This window comes from Bactrocera latifrons, unplaced genomic scaffold (assembly GCF_001853355.1).
Source record: "Bactrocera latifrons isolate USDA-ARS-PBARC rearing strain unplaced genomic scaffold, ASM185335v1 scaffold_49, whole genome shotgun sequence".
NCBI lineage: Eukaryota > Metazoa > Arthropoda > Insecta > Diptera > Tephritidae > Bactrocera > Bactrocera latifrons.
The window spans coordinates 817,326-837,546 of NW_017537145.1; the positions used below are offsets into that span (position 1 = coordinate 817,326).

The 20,221-nt window shown below is 36.3% G+C and overlaps 3 protein-coding genes across 4 annotated transcripts; 2 read left to right on the top strand and 1 right to left on the bottom strand.

The window, feature by feature from the left end:
- The first annotated feature begins 423 nt into the window (after positions 1-423).
- LOC108973554 lies at positions 424-5,200 on the top strand. Its single transcript, XM_018940903.1, has 8 exons — positions 424-506; positions 566-1,739; positions 1,808-2,238; positions 2,416-2,607; positions 2,673-2,812; positions 3,244-4,003; positions 4,845-4,994; positions 5,062-5,200. Exons 1-8 carry the CDS (start codon positions 492-494, stop codon positions 5,179-5,181), a joined length of 2,982 nt encoding a protein of 993 aa, XP_018796448.1. The 5' UTR covers positions 424-491; the 3' UTR covers positions 5,182-5,200.
- Positions 5,201-8,297: 3,097 nt separating this feature from the next.
- LOC108973596 lies at positions 8,298-19,979 on the top strand. Of its 2 annotated transcripts, none has more exons than XM_018940969.1 (8): positions 8,298-9,524; positions 11,792-12,249; positions 12,308-12,493; positions 14,254-14,393; positions 14,606-15,095; positions 16,656-16,919; positions 16,988-17,137; positions 19,801-19,979. In XM_018940969.1, the coding sequence occupies exons 1-8, from the start codon at positions 8,375-8,377 to the stop codon at positions 19,828-19,830; spliced, it is 2,868 nt and encodes a 955-aa protein (XP_018796514.1). In that variant the 5' UTR covers positions 8,298-8,374; the 3' UTR covers positions 19,831-19,979. The 2 variants fall into 2 exon arrangements, with proteins under 2 accessions (XP_018796514.1, XP_018796513.1); XM_018940968.1 differs by lacking the exon at positions 19,801-19,979 and adding an exon at positions 17,295-17,446.
- Positions 17,518-19,817, bottom strand: LOC108973597 (von Willebrand factor A domain-containing protein 9). Its single transcript, XM_018940970.1, has 4 exons — positions 19,584-19,817; positions 19,176-19,512; positions 18,913-19,103; positions 17,518-18,858 (listed from the first exon to the last, which is right to left on the bottom strand). The coding sequence occupies exons 1-4, from the start codon at positions 19,606-19,608 to the stop codon at positions 17,579-17,581; spliced, it is 1,833 nt and encodes a 610-aa protein (XP_018796515.1). The 5' UTR covers positions 19,609-19,817; the 3' UTR covers positions 17,518-17,578.
- Positions 19,980-20,221: the final 242 nt, after the last annotated feature.

Here is a 20,221-nt window from a genome sequence, read left to right on the forward strand (position 1 = left end):
CAAACGAAGGGTCTTTGTTGTAAACAGCTACCTAACATAGGCGGGCATCCTAACGCTTCCACAGCCACCCTACAGCCTAGATGTGGCTTCCGGAAATTTTTTGTTTCCATACCTGAAAAGCCGTTGAAAGGACATCCAAGCAGCATGCACCTCGGCTCTCAAGGCTATTCTTGAGAATGCCTTCCGTGACGCTTTCAATGCTTGAAAATCGCACTGGTAGCGCTGCATGGACGCAGAAGTAGAAGAAGCAGAAGAATTGTAACGATTGGTTCAAAAAATTTTTTTTAAATCGACTCAGTCCTATTTCTTATTGATTGTTTCAGTAGCGGGGTAATTTATATTTATACTTACATCACTATCTACTGGTACAATCTACTCAGTTCTTATTACTTCTTATCGAACAAATCTACTTTCAGTCAACAGTTGCAGCATTTCTCAATTTAATACATTTTTTAACAGAGAAAAAGTTAATATTTTTGAAAAACGGAAAAATGTCAATGTCTGAGGTAAAATTGTAATTTTTGCGAAGATTTCATGAAATAAACATTTTCCATATTTTTTCAAGAATAATTTGGAAATTGTGCCGCATCCAAAACGCATATTTCTTTACATACAGTTGAAGATGATAGAGAATCTGCCGACTATGGATGGGAAGCTTGAAATACATCTGAGTCAAGCAAAGAATACACTCACCAAATTAGTGGATGTTTATCCAACGAATAATGTTATAGACTTGTCGATATTTGATGAATATAAGCCCACATTTAGTCTAATGGTTGAACAAGATAACATTGAAGATGCGAATATATTAAGTGATAATCCACTATTACTAACCCTTTACAATCGTGTAATGGTTCGGGTGCCACCAGATGAGGTGTCCGCGCGAACGAAATCGTTGGAAGACGAAAAGGTAAAGCGAAAAGAGAGTGTTAAGGAAAATAAAGGACATCGGAGACGAACACCGAAAAGTATAGAATTAAAGACAGAAGAAATAGCAGAAGAGGAAATCGAAGAACCTGAAATCTATGAGGAGCAATTACGCCCAATTGCACAGGGGCATATCGACCTATTAAGGCTTTATACCAAAAAGCGTGAGCTTGCCACTTTTTACACCATTTTGTATCAGATATCAATTTCGGAAGAGTCCTTCTCTTCATGTACTGCGGCTTGGGAGGTGTACGCCCTATTGCCGTTACTAAAAGATATGACTTTCCACAATATGGTGCATGTCTCATTTGAGTCCATATTTAATGTTAAACCAAATCTGTCCGAAAATGTAGATTACTTGGTTGCCGACTTCTATTTTGAATCGAAAATTCCAAATGAAAACAATCAGTACGAGAAAGTAAAGTTTTGTACATTCAAACACTTTAACAAAGAACTAGTAACGGCTACTGATGTACTGCTAGGTTGGGAAAACTTGAGAAGTGCTGAACCTAAAAACTTCGATTGCATCGGTATCTGTTGCCATTTTTCCATAAATACCTTCAATATATTTCGTCATCTGGTGTATGAAGAAAACTCAAAAATCCATGCCAAGAACGTTGATTTCAGAAATCCCGTAATATCCAGCAATGCAACTCACCGTTTTGTGCTCACCGAAGAATTCGCTCGAATTTTAGAGGATGTCTTAGCGTTCGATGAGCAACAAATATTAATTGAAATGTACCACATTGATAACCCAGATGATATTATTGTTAAAGGACATATTGATCCAGCAATCTTGCTATATCCAGAAGGCGAGTAACAACAAAAATCTAAACATTAACTTTTAAATTTAACCATTTAAATTTTTTTTTTATTACAGTTAGCTCTAAGAGGTTTGCGGTAGAGCTGTCCTCTACCGACACCAAACCTGTTAAACATTCCATAAATCCCTCGTCCGCCAAGCTTAGTTCGATTAGAGTGCTCGAGGAGCCTACTTTCGCCATTATTTCCATTTGTTTCGCAACACCGCTGACGGAATCGTTCATACTCACCACCTTGCAAGATGCAAAACTTCCAAAGTTTCTGTCAAAGTATAATGAGAATATAAGTTCACGAATGGAAGCTCATTACGCTTTCGAAAAAGAAATAAAAAAATTAATTTTGTATATCGTGAAAAATGATATAAAGAAACTGGAAGATGCTAAGGGGATATTATGTTGCCACAAGGAAAATTTAACGAATCAGATTTTCAAGCTTATCTCCAGCGATTTTAATATCAAAAAACCAACAGAGGACGCCATAGAGTTCCATGTAAGTTTCATCTGGATTTTAGATCCAAAAATACTAACTATACTTGCACAATTCTATTGGTTGAATACTACTTTCAGCGTTAAAGATATTGTTTCGCTTATCAACTGCTATTTGTTGATATATTTAAGAATATTTTACATTAATTTTACAAAATTTTTTTATTTGTTTGTTTTTCAGAATCTCATGACAACTGTCTACAAAGAAACTGTCCAAACCACTTATAATACTTTGCAAAATTTAAGAAACTATGTTTCAACGTTTTCATTTCCTGAAACTGAAAATGACAATAGAATCCTTAACTACCTTTCGATTGCTCAGTATTTTTCTGTGCTTGGTGAAGAATATTTCGCTAAGATCCTTTGCGACAAGGTAATATTTCCGTATAGATTTTCTTAATGACTCGTAACTGATTTTTGTTATCATATTTCTAATAGGCTGAAAAATTGGCTGCGGGTGATACTATTTTCAACTTCTTTAAACTTGTAATGGCTGTGGAAAAACTAGATTTTGAAAACGCGAAGAAATATTATTCGCTCCCGAGTAATAAACAATTTGAACTCGGTCTGCATTTTACGTAAGTTCAAAGCATATGTATATCTACCTAAATTTTTTATTACATCCTCCTACCGTGTCTGAACCTTCAACAAAGAGTTGATAAACCATTTTCATGAAAGATACATATATACCCTGAACAGAGTATTTTAAGTTTCCACCGATGTTTGTAGCACCCGAAAGAAAACGTCAGAGACCCTATAAAGCAAATATAGAGATTTGCATGACGAGCTAAGTCGATTTTGCAATGTCCGTCTGTATATATACGAACCAGTCCCTCAGCTTTTAAGATATCGATATGAAATTTAGCACCAGTCCTCTTCTCACAAAAAAAGTGCTCATTTGTCGGAACGTCCGATAGTGGAAATATTTTTCTTTTGAAAAGATATCTTTATGAAATTTTGGCGAATGAAAATCATTTTAAATTTTAATGCATGTTTGTTTCAAATATAGAGAACTGATTAAAATATATATAAATTATGTGGAAACTTTGGCTAATGAAACGATGTTTAATCAAGCAATGGAAAATTTAATCGCCAGTCTCCGGGAAGAGGTTATTGCCTTTCCAAACGAACTCTGTTACTGGGTTTTGCTGCATTGTATTTTCAAATATTGTAGTTATTTGCCAGGAACTAATTACACCCGCTGGAAATATGAACAAATAGAATTAGAGGTGGAACCTAAACTACCATTAATGCCAGCGTCCCGTTTTATGTTAATGAATCCATATGAAATAAAGGCATCAATTACGGTTAAGGAAACATTATTCCTTAAAGTGTTTACAATCCTGACCAGATTGGGTTTATACAAATTCGCTGTATTCGTTTTCAAGGAATTGGAAATGTCATGCCAACCGTTTGAACGATACCTTACACTCACCACACTGAAGTTACTCTCGAACGAAGTCCTTACCAATTATCAGCCAAAAACGTTTCCGGTTACCAAACCACTGGAAAAGTATTTCATAACAAATATAAATGGTCATCTGGAGTACAGTCGCGGCGCTATCGATTATGCAATACAAAACTATTGGAAACTTTTAATGAATGACCATGAAGTATCAAGCAGCCATTATTTGTTGGCCTTGCTACGTTACGGCTTCCATATGCTGAAGATAGGAAATTATCAAGAGGCCGTGGAGGCATTTCAAAAATGCGACCTCGATGACACCAAACTTATTGCCAAATTTTATATGGCCAAAGCTTTATTCAAAGTAAGTTAAATTATAAATGTATATACATATGTATATACGTATGTGGTATGCATATACATATATTAGGTCTAGCAAAAAGAAATTCATTAATTTTTCCAAAGTACCCACTGAAAAATCGTCTCAGGGTGTCCGAAGAGTGGACGCTCATAGCCGAGCCTAGCATAAATGGGCGTATTGTGTAGATGGGAAAATAAGGTCGATGCTTAAGTGCTACACGAGTTAATACAAAAAACCGCATAGACCAAATTTCCATCTGCGGAACGCTGCAGAATCACAACAAAATTGATCCCTTTCGGAAGAGGTTGGTTACTGGTAATAAAAGTGGGTCACTTACGACATCGCCAAGTAAAAATGGTCTTGGTTGAATCGAAGCTAGAACTGACTGTTAGGAACTACTCCTCTAAAACTCGTGATTCAGACTTGTTATGCCAACAACGGAACCGTGTAAAGTAAGCAATCGTCCCGAAGTGGGCAGCTTTTGCCAATCCAATAGAAGACTAATTGTGTTGCTTCAGGACATATCCGGGTCACACTCATCGATAGTGGCCCTTCAGAAGCGCTGGGACTTTGGTTGGAAGATTTTTATGCATCCACCTTTCAGTTTGGACTCGACTTCAAGTGATTACTACGTAGAAGGTTATGAAAATCGACAAGTGACATTATTAAATTACCTTTAAAATGACAACAAGTTATCGAACAAAACCGTGCATATTTCACCTCAAGCGGTTAATTCTAACTAAACTAAAATAAAAAAAAAATTAAATGCAAAAATAATGTTTCCTTTTACTATACTGTATATATGATATATGTATATATAGGTATATTTACAACCGTTTTCCAGATGAATAAGTTTGATGATGCGGAACGCGAATTGGCCACTTGTACAAATTTTAAAGTTCATATACCGGATGTGTGGGGTTATCTAGCGTTGATCAATCTTTTGTTGAAGAGAAACTTCAAAGCCCTCGAGTTTTGGAAATATGCCAAAATTGTAAGTAGCTTAACTAAACAGAATGTAATGTTCTGCGCTAAATAAATCGTTATTAATTTCACTTTAGCATCCCGATATTGAATTCAGCAGAGACCTTCAAGAAGATTTAAGAAATGTTGATATCTATGATGTTGTGCTTTATGTTGATAAACCACCTGTAATTCCATGCATGACATTAACGTCATAGAAGATTTTCATTATATTGTTTACATTTACATTTTGCAATTTATTGTGTTTTATAATATAATTTGTTACTGCAGCATTGAACAACGATTGTTGCTAGCAAAGATTTCTTGCTATAATTCAGAATGGTAAGCCGAACCTTTAACCTCTACTCCATGTTGATTTTGGCATTGTGAAGGCGTTGCTGCAATTGGTATCTGCATTCATGACTAAATAAGCGATATCTATTGTGACAATGTGACAAATAGTCCAGTCATTATAGTAAGTTCACCTCGGAATTCGAGATACCCAGCTGTAGGGTGTGTCTACCATATGTAGGTTTTGAGACAGCTTTTATGGTGTCAATATACAATATTTACTGACTTACAGCTGGGTATCTCGAGTTCCGAGATTCTTACCTAATTTAAGCTTAAATGACTGGACTAAAAGGAACATCCGGAAATTGCAATTAAATTCCACGGATAAATGATACTATAAAACCAAGTAAGGAAGAACTAACTTCGGGTGCAACCAAACATTTTATACTTTTGTAACTTGTAAGTAAAGTAAAGTCAGCCGGATTTTCGAAAATCCTGATATAAGTTATGTAGGAGATAGGCCAAGTTTTCGCTTAAATATATCTATTTTAGGCAAAAAACATACACTTTTATGAGTAAAACTCGATCTCTTGCGTTCATTGGGATAACTCACATATTGGCCGATATATGTGGTACAAAGTCACCCCGGAGTTCGAAAATGTTTATATTAACTATTAGGGGGCTAAGGGAAGTATTGGTCTGGGGCCCTATTCTGTATCTCGATTCGTAAATGTATTCTATTCGAAATTGGGATCTACTTTATAATTATCCGAAAGTTGCACCACCCTGTGCCAGAATATATACGTACAATTTTCGTTTTTGCTTTCTACAACTCAAAAGCTAACGAATATTTGATTCGAAAATTAGCTTAAAAATCCGAAAATCGAGTTACAAAATAAAAAAAAATTCGAATTCGACTAAATTTTTTTTCGAATCGAGTTACAGAATAGGCCCCCTGATTCAATCCATTTTTTGACATACAGACATGCCATTCTAAGAGAAGCAATTATCCCTTAATTTGTCGCCATTGACAGACATTTTCGATCAAAAGTCAACTATAGGTACCGGGGTCTAAATATTCGGTACCTAAGGGCTTGTACCGTTTTTATTGGATGTAAAAAGTTTTTGATCATAAGGTGGCAAACACCAGAGACATTATTACGTTTAATTACGTTGTATTAATTACTTCTTGATTTGTGTACTGCAAACTGAACGAATCAAATGGAATTTAAAATTGTGCTATAATGAAAGTAGGCGTGGTTGTTGTCCGATTTCGGCCATTTTCACAATGTGACGTAAGAATGTAAGAGGACTCCACGTACTAAAATCGGTTGGTCGGGTCCCGAGATATGGAATTTCACCAAAAAGTGGGTGGTGACACGACCATTGATAATTTTCACACCAGCTCTCATAAAGTCTTCTAATACCATTTCGGAGGTAGAATTTAATATCTGTGCCGTATTTAGTTACTTGTTACTGCGATCCTGGTAGAAAATTACAACTTTATATATTAATTTAGCGCTTAATTATATGTTTTCGGTTAATGGCGATTTGTGAACTTGGCAATGGTCCGATTACGCCCATCTACGAACTCGATTTTTTTTGTACCAAGGAACTCACTTTAGGTAAACAAAACTATAATTGCTGTAGCAACTGGTTGCAAGAGTATAAAAAGGTTTTTGCTAAGTTGGTAGGAAAACCTTTGACTTGTTCAACTGATGAAAAAAAAAAAAATTAAGGATATGGTGCTTGAAATTGGTCAGACAAATGTTAGTGAGATAGTAAGAGAGCTTTACCTCTACAAAACAGGTCAATAAGGCGCTTGTGTGAGACCATCCGTCGAAAACAGATTTTACACGATGATAATACACTCTTGAATCGAGGCACGATTTTGACCGAATTTAAAGCCATAAACGCAATGAATACTATCGATCAAAAACCATGTTCACCAGATTTAGCTCCATGTGATTTTTGTTTCTTCTCCAAACAGAAATTTGCGCTCTGTGGAACCCGTTTTCAGTCGGTCGTAATATTTTGCATTTTATTTATAATTTTTGGGTACTTTTTTGTCAAAAGCCCGCTTTGCCGGTTATTACATACTATATATGTCTGTTGGCAGTTTAGAAAAGAATTCAACCACAGAGATTTTTACATTTTTTCGATTATAGACTTCTTCTTATTAATTGGCGTAGACACCGCTTACGCGATTATAGATGAGTTAACAACAGCGCGCCAGTCGTTTCTTCTTTTCGCTACGTGGCGCCAATTGGATATCCCAAGCGTCAACGGAGTGGAGGTCTTCCTCTTCCTCTGCTTCCCCGACGGGTACAGCGTCGAACACTTTCAGAGTTGGAGTGTCTTCGTCCATTCGGACAACATGACCTAGCCAGCGTAGCCGCTACCTTTTAATTCGCTGAACTATGTCAATGTCGTCATATATATCATACAGCTCATCGCGCAAAGGACCATAAATCTTTCGCAGAACTTTTCTCTCGAAAAGTCGCAACGTCGACTCATCAGTTGTTGTCGTCGTCCAAGCCTCTGCACCATATAGCAGGACGGGAATTATGAGTGACTTATAGAGTTTGGTTTTGGTTCGTCGAGAGAGGACTTTGCTTCTCAATTGCCTACTCAGTCCGAAGTAGCACCTGTTGGCAAGAGTTATCCTGCATGGATTTCCAGGCTGACATTGTTGGTGTTGCTTACGCTGGTTCCACGATAGACGAAATTATCTACGACTTTAAAGTTATGACTGTCAACAGATTATAGACACCTGATATTAAATTCATCTCGCTGCCTTAATTATTTTGATATGCATCTATAATTCTATATATACCTCGGTTAGTCCACTTCACATTGATGGTGAGAAACTAAACAAACAGTTCGAGAGTATCACAAAGGCCAATACGAAATGGAAAGCTGACAGCTTCGTCGTGAGATCGGGCGCTTTAGTTTTAGATAAACTGAAACACCCTTTACAAAACAAAACAAACATAAAGTATGCTATGATTAAAACATTGAAAGAAAAAAATATATACAAAATACAAATACCGAACATTAATTCGGTAAAATATATTTTTTTTATTAAGTAAACCATTATAGTAAGGGAAAACAGGCAAAATGGCATCAAGTTCGCAATATAGAATTAAGATGGTTAGTATCCTTAGCGACAAAGAGCTGTTGCGATATCAGGAAGTCTTAAAGAAACGCACATCGAAAAAAGGTAAATCAAAAACAACCAATCAGTCAGTGCAGTCGAGCCCAATCTTGGAACAAGAAATTGTGCCGGAATCGAGTATTGAAAAGACGGGATCAAATAAAGTGTTTATGTATTTACAACTTCAAAACATTATAAATGTTCCGTATGCTGATAATAAAAGGTTGTTCATTAGTTTGCGCCACAATAATACAAATTATGCCGACGAAAAGGAGTTGGATGAAAACACTAGATTAAGCGCCTTCGCCATACCGATCGAACAATACAATATGGATGTAGCTAATGCGTTTAGTGACGAGCCGGTCGCTATTATTTTAACGGTAGTTTCAGAAGAGGAAAATGACGCTACCGAAAAAACAATTGCCCAGGGGCAAATCGATTTGATACATTTTTTCACAAATAAGCGCACAGTAGTTAGTACCGAAATTTTATTGTACCCAACATCATTTGAGCATATTGATTTGGAAATGGGAACTTGTAAAACCGTCTGGCATGTGTATTCTCTACTGCCATTAATGAGATATGAAGATTTTAATAATATGATCTTCATAACAATTGAATCCATATATAATGCGAGCTCGGACATCATGGATATAGCTCAGAGCTTGGGTGTAAGCCTATCATTTCGTTCCAAATTTCCGAACGAAATCAACGAATTCGATACAACAAAAATATGTACCTTTAATTATTTGGACAGAGGCTTGATTATTGATCAAGATACCACATATCGCTGGGCAAGTATTTCTATGGATGAATCACACAACTTGGGTCAATCAACGGATTGTAGCATATCTCTTCATAAATTATTCAGTGATTTATTGTGTACAGAGGGTGTAGATTTCAATTTTGATGGTATATCTATGGCTAAAGAAGAAGCATTAATTTGTAATTTGCTACGTCGCTACATCTTGGATGAAGTTTTAAATAATATACTGGAAGCAGTGATTGTTTACGACGAACAGGAACTTATAATAGAGGTGTATGACCGCGCTCAACCAGACTCTATTCTCTTAAGGGGCACTATAGACCTATCAATATTTTTATATCCAGATGGTGAGTAAAGTATTTAATTTAGCCAATAGAAAATATTTAGACAATTTCGGAACACTTATAATAATTTTAAACTTTCAATTCACTCGACAACATTGCTTGGTATCTTCCTTTGCTTTCACAATAAATAAGTTTTGGCTTCCAGAAGAATAAAGATAAGCAGATGACCAACCATTTGAAATTGAGAGCGTAAATCACCTGCCTAACTTGGACAGTGACTGAATGGGGTAGGTTTGATATTAGCAATTGAAGTCATGCCGAAATAGTTCGTGAACCGAGACAGTTGGAATTGCCGTGTTAAATCACTAATAAAAAATTTAGAGACACGAAAGTAAAAGAAAAGATTAAATAGAATAAATCTTCTTTGCCACACTCAATTCTAGCTCAAATGCTTGCTATGAATATGACCGTGATCATACACTGATGTTAATCTATTTCTAACTAACTTTCCTTTCTTATCTTGAACATTCTCAAATTCTGATACGCTTTGTCTACGGCTTCTTCCTTTTCTTTTTCGGAAATATTTGTATTATAACGGGTGATCCAAGTAGATGTACTTTTTTCCTGTTTAGCTTTTTTGTTTTGACCAATCAAGCATGAATCCTGTCAAGCTGTCATGTCATTTTTGTTAAGTACTGTTTGACATTTCGTCGTTGAAAGACTTACGAGTGCAAAACGTTTACAAATTATTCAACTTACGAAAGTTCATGTTCTATAAAGAATGTGTTTGTCGCGCGTCGCTTAATTTATGGTCAGCATAATCGGCATAATCTTGAGTCCCAGCATTGATTATTGGATAATACTCGACCGAATAGACTACGTCTAGCACGTAGTGAAGAAAATAAAGCAGCTGTAAATGGGAGTATACGCGAAAACCGGGAAGATTAGATTCGGTGCCGTTCACAGCAACTTGGACTGACATATAGAAGGACTTGGCGTATTTTACGTCGAGATCTTAAATTAAAAACATACCAAATACAGCATGTGCAAGAAATAAAGCCGTACATCCCAAGCGATATCGCTTCGCTCGCTCGATAGACTGATGAAAAGTTCCATGAAGATCCGACGTTTTGGAGCCAAATTTTGTTCAGCGATGAGGCTCATTTCTGTGGATATGTAAAAAAACAAAATTGCCGCTTTTGGGACGAAAAGCAACATGAATAGATTCAAGAGCTGCTATTTTATCCAGAAAAAACTATGGTTTGGTGTGGTTTGTTGAAGAATTCTTCAAAAATGATGCCGGTGTGAACATCACCGTCAATGGCAGCCATTATCGCGCCATCATAACCGACTCTTTGATGGATGAAATTGCAGTTGTGATTTCGGCGACATTTGGTTGCAACAAGACGACGGCCCTTCCCACATATCGCATCAATCATTGGATTTATTGAGAGATTACTTTGGTGAGCAGATAATGTCACGTGTTTTCTCGTTTGATATCACATCGTTGGACTTTTTCTTATGGGGATATGTAAAGTCTAAAGTCTATGGGACAATAAATGTTCTTTCGATTGGTTATAAATATTCCCCCATTAAATATTATATGAAGTTTCTGTGTCTCTTTTTTTTTCTTAGAAAAGTAGGGAACCTCGAAATGGATAACCCTTTGTTACGCATAATTGCTTATTTTACATACAAAAAATGGATACTAAAATTAATATTTTCAAACATATTGGAAATATAAAGTTGAATTCGAGTACAATTGTGAGCATGGGAAGAATTTCAAAATTAAAGAAAAGGAATGGAAAGGAATTCGTCTTTCTTCGTCGTTCTCTCACCTACAAAAAACACCGTTTGAGCGACGAAAAGAGTCCTCATCTGAAAGTAGTCAAAGAGTGCCGCCCGAGCATGTGTGCCAAGTCTTTTCGTCTTTTCTTCCAACATAAAACGGTTTGGGCGCCGAAAGGGTCCATGTGTGAAACGCCATTAAAAAATGGTCTATTTCGAAGGACATTTCATATCAAATGGGAAAAATGATACTTCTCACAATAAACACATATTACTAGTGCGTAGATTACGAGAACACCACATAATGGAATTTGATATGAATAATATTTTTACTATAGGGTAAATGAAAGTGAAAAACCTACGTCTGCTTTTGGTATAGGTGGTTTTAGACAGAATACCTAAACATTTCCTTTCAACGAAAGTATAACGCAATTTGTCACACACACTTTTTTAGTTCCGACAAAGCATCATATTTTAGGGTAAAATATTAATATATTTTTTAGTTTTAACATACTTATATAATATATATGTATTCCTTATAGTGAACTCCTGTCGTTTTGCCGTACATTTGGAACCTGTCAAAGTGACGACCTTTTCCAACGACAAAATCCCTATAAATCCCTACCATGAGGAGGGCAAAACCACATTTGGAATCGTAAATATCTGCATATTGCAGCCCATAACGGAATGCCAAATGACACGCGATATTTTTAGAAAGCACTTAACACCTGAGGAAATGAAAACTTGTGCACCTAAAACTTCTGCGACAGAAATAGTACCAGAAAAGGGCAAAGTGGACATTTGCGAAGAGAACTATAAACATTTTGATGCGCAAATACGCACCCTTATTGATTACATAATACGAAAGGAGATACAACAAATCGAAGATTCAAAGGGATTCCTATGTTGTCAAAAGAATGAGTTAACTCAAAAAATTATGAAATTGATTGCTTGCGATTTCAATACTCGTGTGCCAACCAAGAATAGTACAGAATTCGCGGTAGGCTATCTTAAACGTTTATTTACGCCAAAAAAAAGATGCTATTTTTATTTTTAAGAATCTGATGACGTTCGTCTACAAAAATTTGGAAAATAGATGTTTTGAAATTTTGCAAAAAACTCAAAAACCTAAAACCCCGCTCGAAGCCGGTCTCCATATCCAAAACATAGCTTCATACATGACTATAATAAAAGTCTTGAATGAAGTTGGTGCGGAACATTTGGCGAATATCTATAAAACAAAGGTCAGACAAAATATATAAGTTTACGTTATACAGTTATTAAGTACATTGCCGATAGATCAGTAGTGTTTGACTACTAATCAATGAAGTAACTATGATTAACTATGAAGTATTATTTGACTTTTCATAAAATTATTATTTGCTCGATATGCACACACATCAGGTGTGATTACTACTATGAACGATTAAAGGGCACATTAAATGTGCAAAACGGTCACTTCGGACAGGTCTTATGTCTGTTGGCTTGGACAACGCAGAAAAGCGTGTTACGTTAAAGTACTTCAGTCACTGGAGTAAATTGCTCGACCAGCGTTCATGCCAAAATTTTGTAACTATATCTCTTCAAATATGAAAGTTTTTCTTACAAGGACATGATTCGCTCGTTCAGTATGTATGGCAGCTATATGCTATAGTAATTCAATATTGCACTTCGGACAAAAAAATGATGTGGGCAAATTTTCAGATCAATATCTCAAAAAATGAGAGATTAGTTCGTGTATACATATATGCACATACAGAGGGTCGGACAAACAGACGGACATGGCTAAATCGACTCAGCTCGATTTGCTGATCATTTATATCTTTACGAGGTGTGTTCAAAAAGTACCGCGAATATTGAATTTTCGCGGGTTACGTATATTCGAATTTCGAATTTTTTGTGGCGTTATGTTGGTACTCATATCTCTCGCTTATGCCGACAAGCTCGGCCATTTTGAATGTTCATTTAATTGTTGACAGTTGCTTTGCTTGCACGTGTTTTGGATCGTCTTCGATTTTTACCTATTCAAAAAAATGGATCAAAGAACCCGTATCAAAATTTTGTGTGAAAAACGAAATTAAGTGTGCGGATGCATTCCGAATGTTGACTGTGGCATACGGAGAAGCTACCTTGGACCGAAGCAACGTTTATCGGTGGTACAAAATGTTCTCAGAAGGAAGAGAAGATGTGACAAAAATTGGCGTTTGCACCACGATAACGCCCCTGCTCACACATCGTTGCTTGTGCGCGACTTTTTGGCCAAAAACAACACACTAATGGTGCCGCAGCCACCGTATTCCCCAGATCTGGCCCCCTGTGACTTTTTCTTGTTCACCAAACTGAAGAGGCCCATGACGTTACGCTTCTCTTGACGAGATAAAGACTTCGAGCTGAAGAAGATAAAAAAAAATGATTTTTTGAAGTTCTTCGAAGATGGGAAAAACCTTTGGCACAAGTGTAATATATCTCATGGGGATTACTTTGAAGGGGACAAAATAGATATTCATGAATAATAAAAAAATTTGGAAAAACACAAAACTCGCGATACTTTTTGAACATACCTCGTATAGTAGCCTTAGCTGGAGAGTCGCTTCGGCGGTTAAATACTCAAACACGTGATCAAAATTGGACTCAACAGATGGATCATCAGAGAGAGCCTCGACCAACAATTGAAAGAGATAATCTCCAAATAATGTTTTTCCGAATGGTAATAAAAATTCCCAATTAAAATTAAAGTTTCTAGGTTTTTTCTTCGAAAAAGTAGGAAGGCTAGAAATAGATCACCCTTTATAAAATGTGCAAAAATATTTTTATGTGATCGAATCTTTTGTCTTCAAGTGATTTCTGCAACAAATTCTAGGTAAACTGATTTACTTGGGTGTACTCCTCAAATTGTATTTGATATAACAGAAAATCTATCGCTTTTGATTTGAACATCATATTTCCTTTATTTTGTAAGTTTGTTGGTGTTTATTATTACTTATTTGCATGTTTTTTATTGCAGCTGGAAAAACTGGAAACCGCTGAGTTTCATGTAGAAGGCTACAAATTCTTGTACAATATGGAGAAGCAGAATTTTGAGGAAGCTAGGGAACATCTTCGAAAACCGCTGGAGCACAGATTCTCCTTTGGAGATTATCATGAGTTAGTAAAAATATTTTTACAGCTGAGTGATTTTGAAAGCTCAACAACTGTATGTCCACAAATAATTAGAAGAAGTCTTACACTAGCTTCCAAAAATCGCACAACATTTTTTCATTCATTTTTTAATAAAAAATCATATTAAATATTTACTATATGATATTGTTTTAGTTATTCACAGTTACTCTTTCTCTTCCCGTTCTGTTGATTTGCAGTGGTCTCTTTGATATTTACATTTCCTACGTAGAAACCTTGCTGACCGAAACTACCTATAACGAAGGTCTTCAATATTTACTTCGTGCCTTGGAGACCTACTCAAGCCGATTTCCCAAGGAATCTTCAACGTGGATTCTCTTATACTGTATATACAGCGAATGTGGCTATGTGCCAGGAATGAGTTATACTCGCTGGAAATTTGAGAATTTGAAAAAAGAGTTCACCAGAAATACTCAACTGCCGTTAACCCTTTGGGATCTCTATTGCAAGCGAAGTCTTGAGTTTACATCTAAAAGAACAACGGAATTTTACAAAGTGGTTCAAGAATTCTTAGAACTGGGGTTGTATAAGTTTGCACAAATAATTTTTGGACAAATTTTAATTGAATGCACGGAAGCGGAGAAGTATTTCGTTACGATCACTTTACAAATTCTACTTCGAGAAATAACGGACACATATTCGATGCGAACATTTCATGGGCTCCAAACGGTAAGACTAAAGAGAGAGAACTTTAGATACGTACAGAATATATTCGATTTACTCGCCTAACGGTAGATCGAGATAGATGTATGGTTATGTAAATATATATATGAAAAAAAAATCGGGTTGATGGAAGGGAGTAATATCTAATCAAATATGACACGGACTGGTCCATTTTACTGCGTTCGCAAACAAAATCGATAAGCAATTTTTTCCTAGAGTGGTACAACCTATTGCCGAAAACGATGTTGATAACGAGACGAGATCGCAAAAAAATTCTTCACAACGTATCTGAGTACGCAGCATTCATCAACGGCATCATTAGATAAATAAAAATAAAATAATTTAAATAATTCCACGAGTTTGATCCCGGTCCACGTAGATGGAACCTAGGGCCTTCAATCTGCTTCTACAAATTCCTGGACAATCTAGAATCAGGTGTACTGGAGTTTTCTGTTCCATGTCGAAAACCGGGAGTTTACGCAAGAGACTATGATCATGTTGGAGAAGGGTTCCTGAGCCTGCAGTGTCCCATATAGAGGTTATCCATATCTCTAAAACTTGTTGTAACCTCCCAGTAGCAGCTTGACGCATTCCTGCTGTCTGCTGCCAGTGTCGTTCCCTCCCCACGCTCACCTCCGTGCGGAGCAACTCCTTTATGGTGTGGGGCAGCTCCTTGTCCGTTAGGTGTACACGGTTGCAAATTGATAGAAGGTTTAGCCTTCTATACACTCCTTCATTAATAGCGATTGGACTTCATAAGCTGAGATCGATTTTAGTGCCGCTTGACTATCGTTGAATATACCGATTGGTTTCTGCACACTGCTTATAGTAAAGACTCTGCTTGAAAGATGCTCAGGAAATATCCCATTGGTATGCGGCCCCGCAACGCCCCCTACAATGTCTTCCGGCGATTTCGAGCCGTCAGTGTAGTGCTGCCCCTTAGTAGTAGGTCGACCGGGAAATCCGCCTTACTGCCGAGACTAACTTTAAACTTCTTTGTAAAGTTTAACTTCTTTGCAAAGCCGTCCCTTGAAAAAAGGGCAGATGGTGTGTCTTCCTTTGCTAAGAGGACATTATCTTCCTTTTGTCAAAAACTTCTGCTGCCATGAGCAGCATGGTGTGTTTCGCTGCCTGTTTGATCACTAGATTCAACGGAGTGAGCTCGAGCATGACTTCAAGTGCTGCGGTTGGCCAAGTGAAATCGAAAAACCAAAATTCGCTGAATGCACTGAAGGCCACTCCAGCCGATACTTATAATAAATACAAAATTGGATTGGAAGCGTTTGTACGCTTGTATTGGCTCAGAAGCCTATTTGAAGGCTCCTAAAGGAAGAATAAAAATTTGTATTAAAATACGTGAAGTGTTGTCTTTTAGTTGTATCGCACCAAGCAGAAGAACCCTGTCGAAGCCATCAGTTTCGGGGATATACATTCCTTTGATAATTATATTGACATCGCCAAATGAAGAGGGCATAAAAAAGCGAACACAGCAACAAAATTAAATCGACTAATCTTGAGAAATTCTAACAACTGTTGCACACTTAATCTATTATTTTTGGCTTTCAGACAATTTTACAATCCCATATCAATGGACATTTGCATTATTATCTTGGCGATAAATCTGCTGCCAAGGACTGTTACGCTGTCATTTTGCACAACACTGAAAACCTGGATGATATCGGAGTTTACCAAATGAGCATTTTGCGTTATGCCATCTATTTATTTGAACGTGGCAAATATGAGAAAGCAATCAGCGCATATGGGCAATGCACGAGAATCAGCAGTTGCCGCGTGAAAGCGCTTTATGACCTTGGAAGGGCCTATTATCGAGTAAGTAACTGGATTTGGGATTGTTTTTAGAATGCACAAACTCACCGAATAACAATTCAAAAATATAGTTGGGAAAATATCAAGCGGCGGAAGAAAAGTTTTCGTCTTGTACAAATTTTGGCATACATTTACCAGATGTTTGGGGCTACTTAGCATTGACTAATCTCAAGATGAATAACACATTTAAGGCTCTTGAATCGTGGAAATACGCCAAAATTGTGAGTAGTAATTTTATAACAATTTGTTTTTAATTTTTATACTTTCGCAACTTCTGAAAATATGCCTATGTCTCTGATCTTCGCCAATTGCGAGAGTATAAAGTGTTCGGTTACACCCGAATTGCACTGCCTTACTTGTTTTGTTTGGAATTTTTAGAACCCGAATAATGTGATAAGTGAAGAAATTTATAGTGAATTGAAAAAAATTGATTTGAATGAAGTAACAATAATTGTTGATGCTCCTGATGCTGCAGCTAATAACAATTGCTATAAAAATCCTTGAAAAATATAAATACACTCTTCAAATTCACTGTTTGAGGATTTGTACATCTTGTATATTTAATGTATATAATATATTTTAGATGCATAATGTACATAAGTCTAAGATTATACTAACATTATAAAAAGACATTTCACATGAAATGCACGTATTTTAGTTACTTAATACATAAAACCTGAAGGCGCACTATCGTTGCCACCACCCGTGGGCACAAATTTGTGGTATGGTGTAATAGACGTTTTTATATCTAGACTTTCTTCAGTTCTTAACTCATTGACTGCATGTTTCAATTGCAGGATGCATTCCGGATTTGTATTCACCGAAAGTTGAGAAATTTCTTTTTCAAAGAGTGTCGCCATCGCTTCGAGCAGATCAACAAAGCCAATGGATAGTGCAGCGCGTCGTATGCGGTTTAATTCCTTATAGAAGTGCTGCGTCTTCTCTGGCATTTTCTTTGCATGTCGCAGTACTTTTTGCACGTCAGACTGCAAACTTACTTGTTTTATCCACACCACACAACTTTGGGAATATGAACGCTTTTCGGCCTTCACTGGAAATGCGTTTGTTTCGCCTGGCAATAAGTCTTCAGCAAATCCCAATAACTGCAGGTCCCCCAACCAGGGAATAACATTATTACCGGGTGGTAAAATATTCAACATTAAATTCGATTTTTTCTTACTATCCGCATAGGAATAGATAAAGCCATACCAATTATCATTTAATAATACCAATGCAGCTAGATTTTCAACTTTCAAAGCGCCATGGAGCATAACGCACATCGATTCTTTTTCAGCTGCGGTTGCTGAGGCAGCGCTTCCAGCTTTATTAACGTTGGTTTCAGTATCTTCGCTGCTTTCATCACCTTCTTTAATGTCTTTTGTATAGAATTCTCGTATTTCCTGCTCTAATTTTTCGTACTCATAGTTTGGTTGGTTTACGTCTAATGTTGGTTTAACAGTGGCACTAGCGCTTCCACTCGATGAAGATTTTGAGGAACTTAATTTTTCAGACGAACGACGTGCTGGCTTTTCTCTATCCACTTTAGGAATAATTAAATGTCGGCTTAAGGAAACGGGTGAACCAATTTCGGACAGGGACAAAAACCCACATATCTCTATTTTCTGTGATATTTTTAATTCGGTTTTCACTCCATTCTCCGTTTTATATGGCGCAGGTCGGGGCCATATTACAACCGGACACTCCAACCGGAAATAACCACCAGCTTTAAGCGTAACTTCATAAGGCTTAAAATTGGCCTCACAAACTCTTTCAATTAAATCGAACATAGCAGTGCGACCAAGCTCACTCTTATGGCTTGAATGTGTTCCTGTTGTGGGCGTCGATGTGTTGACGTTGGCGATTCCTGGTGGCTTATTGTTGTCATTTATATTTTCCAAACTCTCCATAGTCTCTTTCACAGCTTTCGGCATATATAGTTGACCTACGCCAAAAAAATTAAGTTTTAAATAATCCTTAAATTGTCTTGTAAATTTACCTTTAAGCCCTGTGAAATCTATTAGCTGCTGATATATTGGCAAAGAACGTGTGAAGTAATAATCACTTTGAACTCCCATGCACACAAAATTTAACTTGACTGCCTTCAGTAGAGTTATCCAATCGAACTGAGGTTCATTTTCTTTGTCGACATAACTGTGGAAAAATCCCTTGAGTGCAGTACTTCCAAACCTGTTCCGTTTATACACAGACGCTTTAGTATTATAACTATCTTAAATATTTTGAAACCCTTTAAATACTTACCCTAAGCCACAGTCCGTGAACACTACAACTTGAGAATAGTTTTGAAAGCCCCAATTGGTCGACAATATACTCGCAACATTTTTCAACATACTTATGAGGCAGAGTTTGTCACCGGGTTCTATTTTCTTTAGAGCTTGTCGAATAATGTCATAGTCACGCGTAAAATCTACCTTTACCTCGGATGTTGTGGAGTATACAACTAAGGAAACATATTCCAATTTCGATGTGGCAGACAAATGTTCTAGCAATTGTGATATACCCTTGACGGCTAACTGATGGTAAGTAAGTGTATTTTCTTCACTTCGGCCTGGTATTTGACGTTGCATAGACAATGACACTGTTGAAGAAATATTAATTATTATTACTCTTTCCATTTAAATCATACATATAACAAATTTATTTACTTACCATCCAGAGCAATAATAGTGGGCATCTTATCTATTTTAGTTGTGTTTAACTGCTATTTTGATATTTCCCCAGTAAGACTTTGAATTCCAGAATTAACTTATATACGTGTATATATAGGTTTAAAGTCAAGAAATGTCTTTGGGTAAACAATTTGTTTCACTATATTAAAAAAACTATATTTATGATTCTACAGTTGTATTTTGTGTACAAATTTTAGGTTTGTTTCATAACTGGAAGTAGCTGCTAGCTGTCAGAAAGAACAATATGCGAGTTATCTCACAAAAAGCGAAATAACATAAATTAAAGAAACGGAAATCTAGAACCTAGAAACTAACAGAAATTTATGAAGAAAACTTAAAATAATAATAATTAATATCGCTTCATATCAACACTTGAATACTGATCAATAGAATTATTTATTTTAATAATTCAAAACAATAAAAAAAAAATTGAAAACCAGTGTTGCAAAATTTAAATATTCCCTTTTATTTTGTATTCTCAAAAATCTTAGTTCAAAATGATTTTTAAATCTCAAATACGCGATTGAAAAAAAAATGAGTCCCAAAAAATGTTAACCCAAAAACCGGATTAAAAAACTAAAAATAAAAAAAAAACTATAAGTCCTAGCATATAAATAG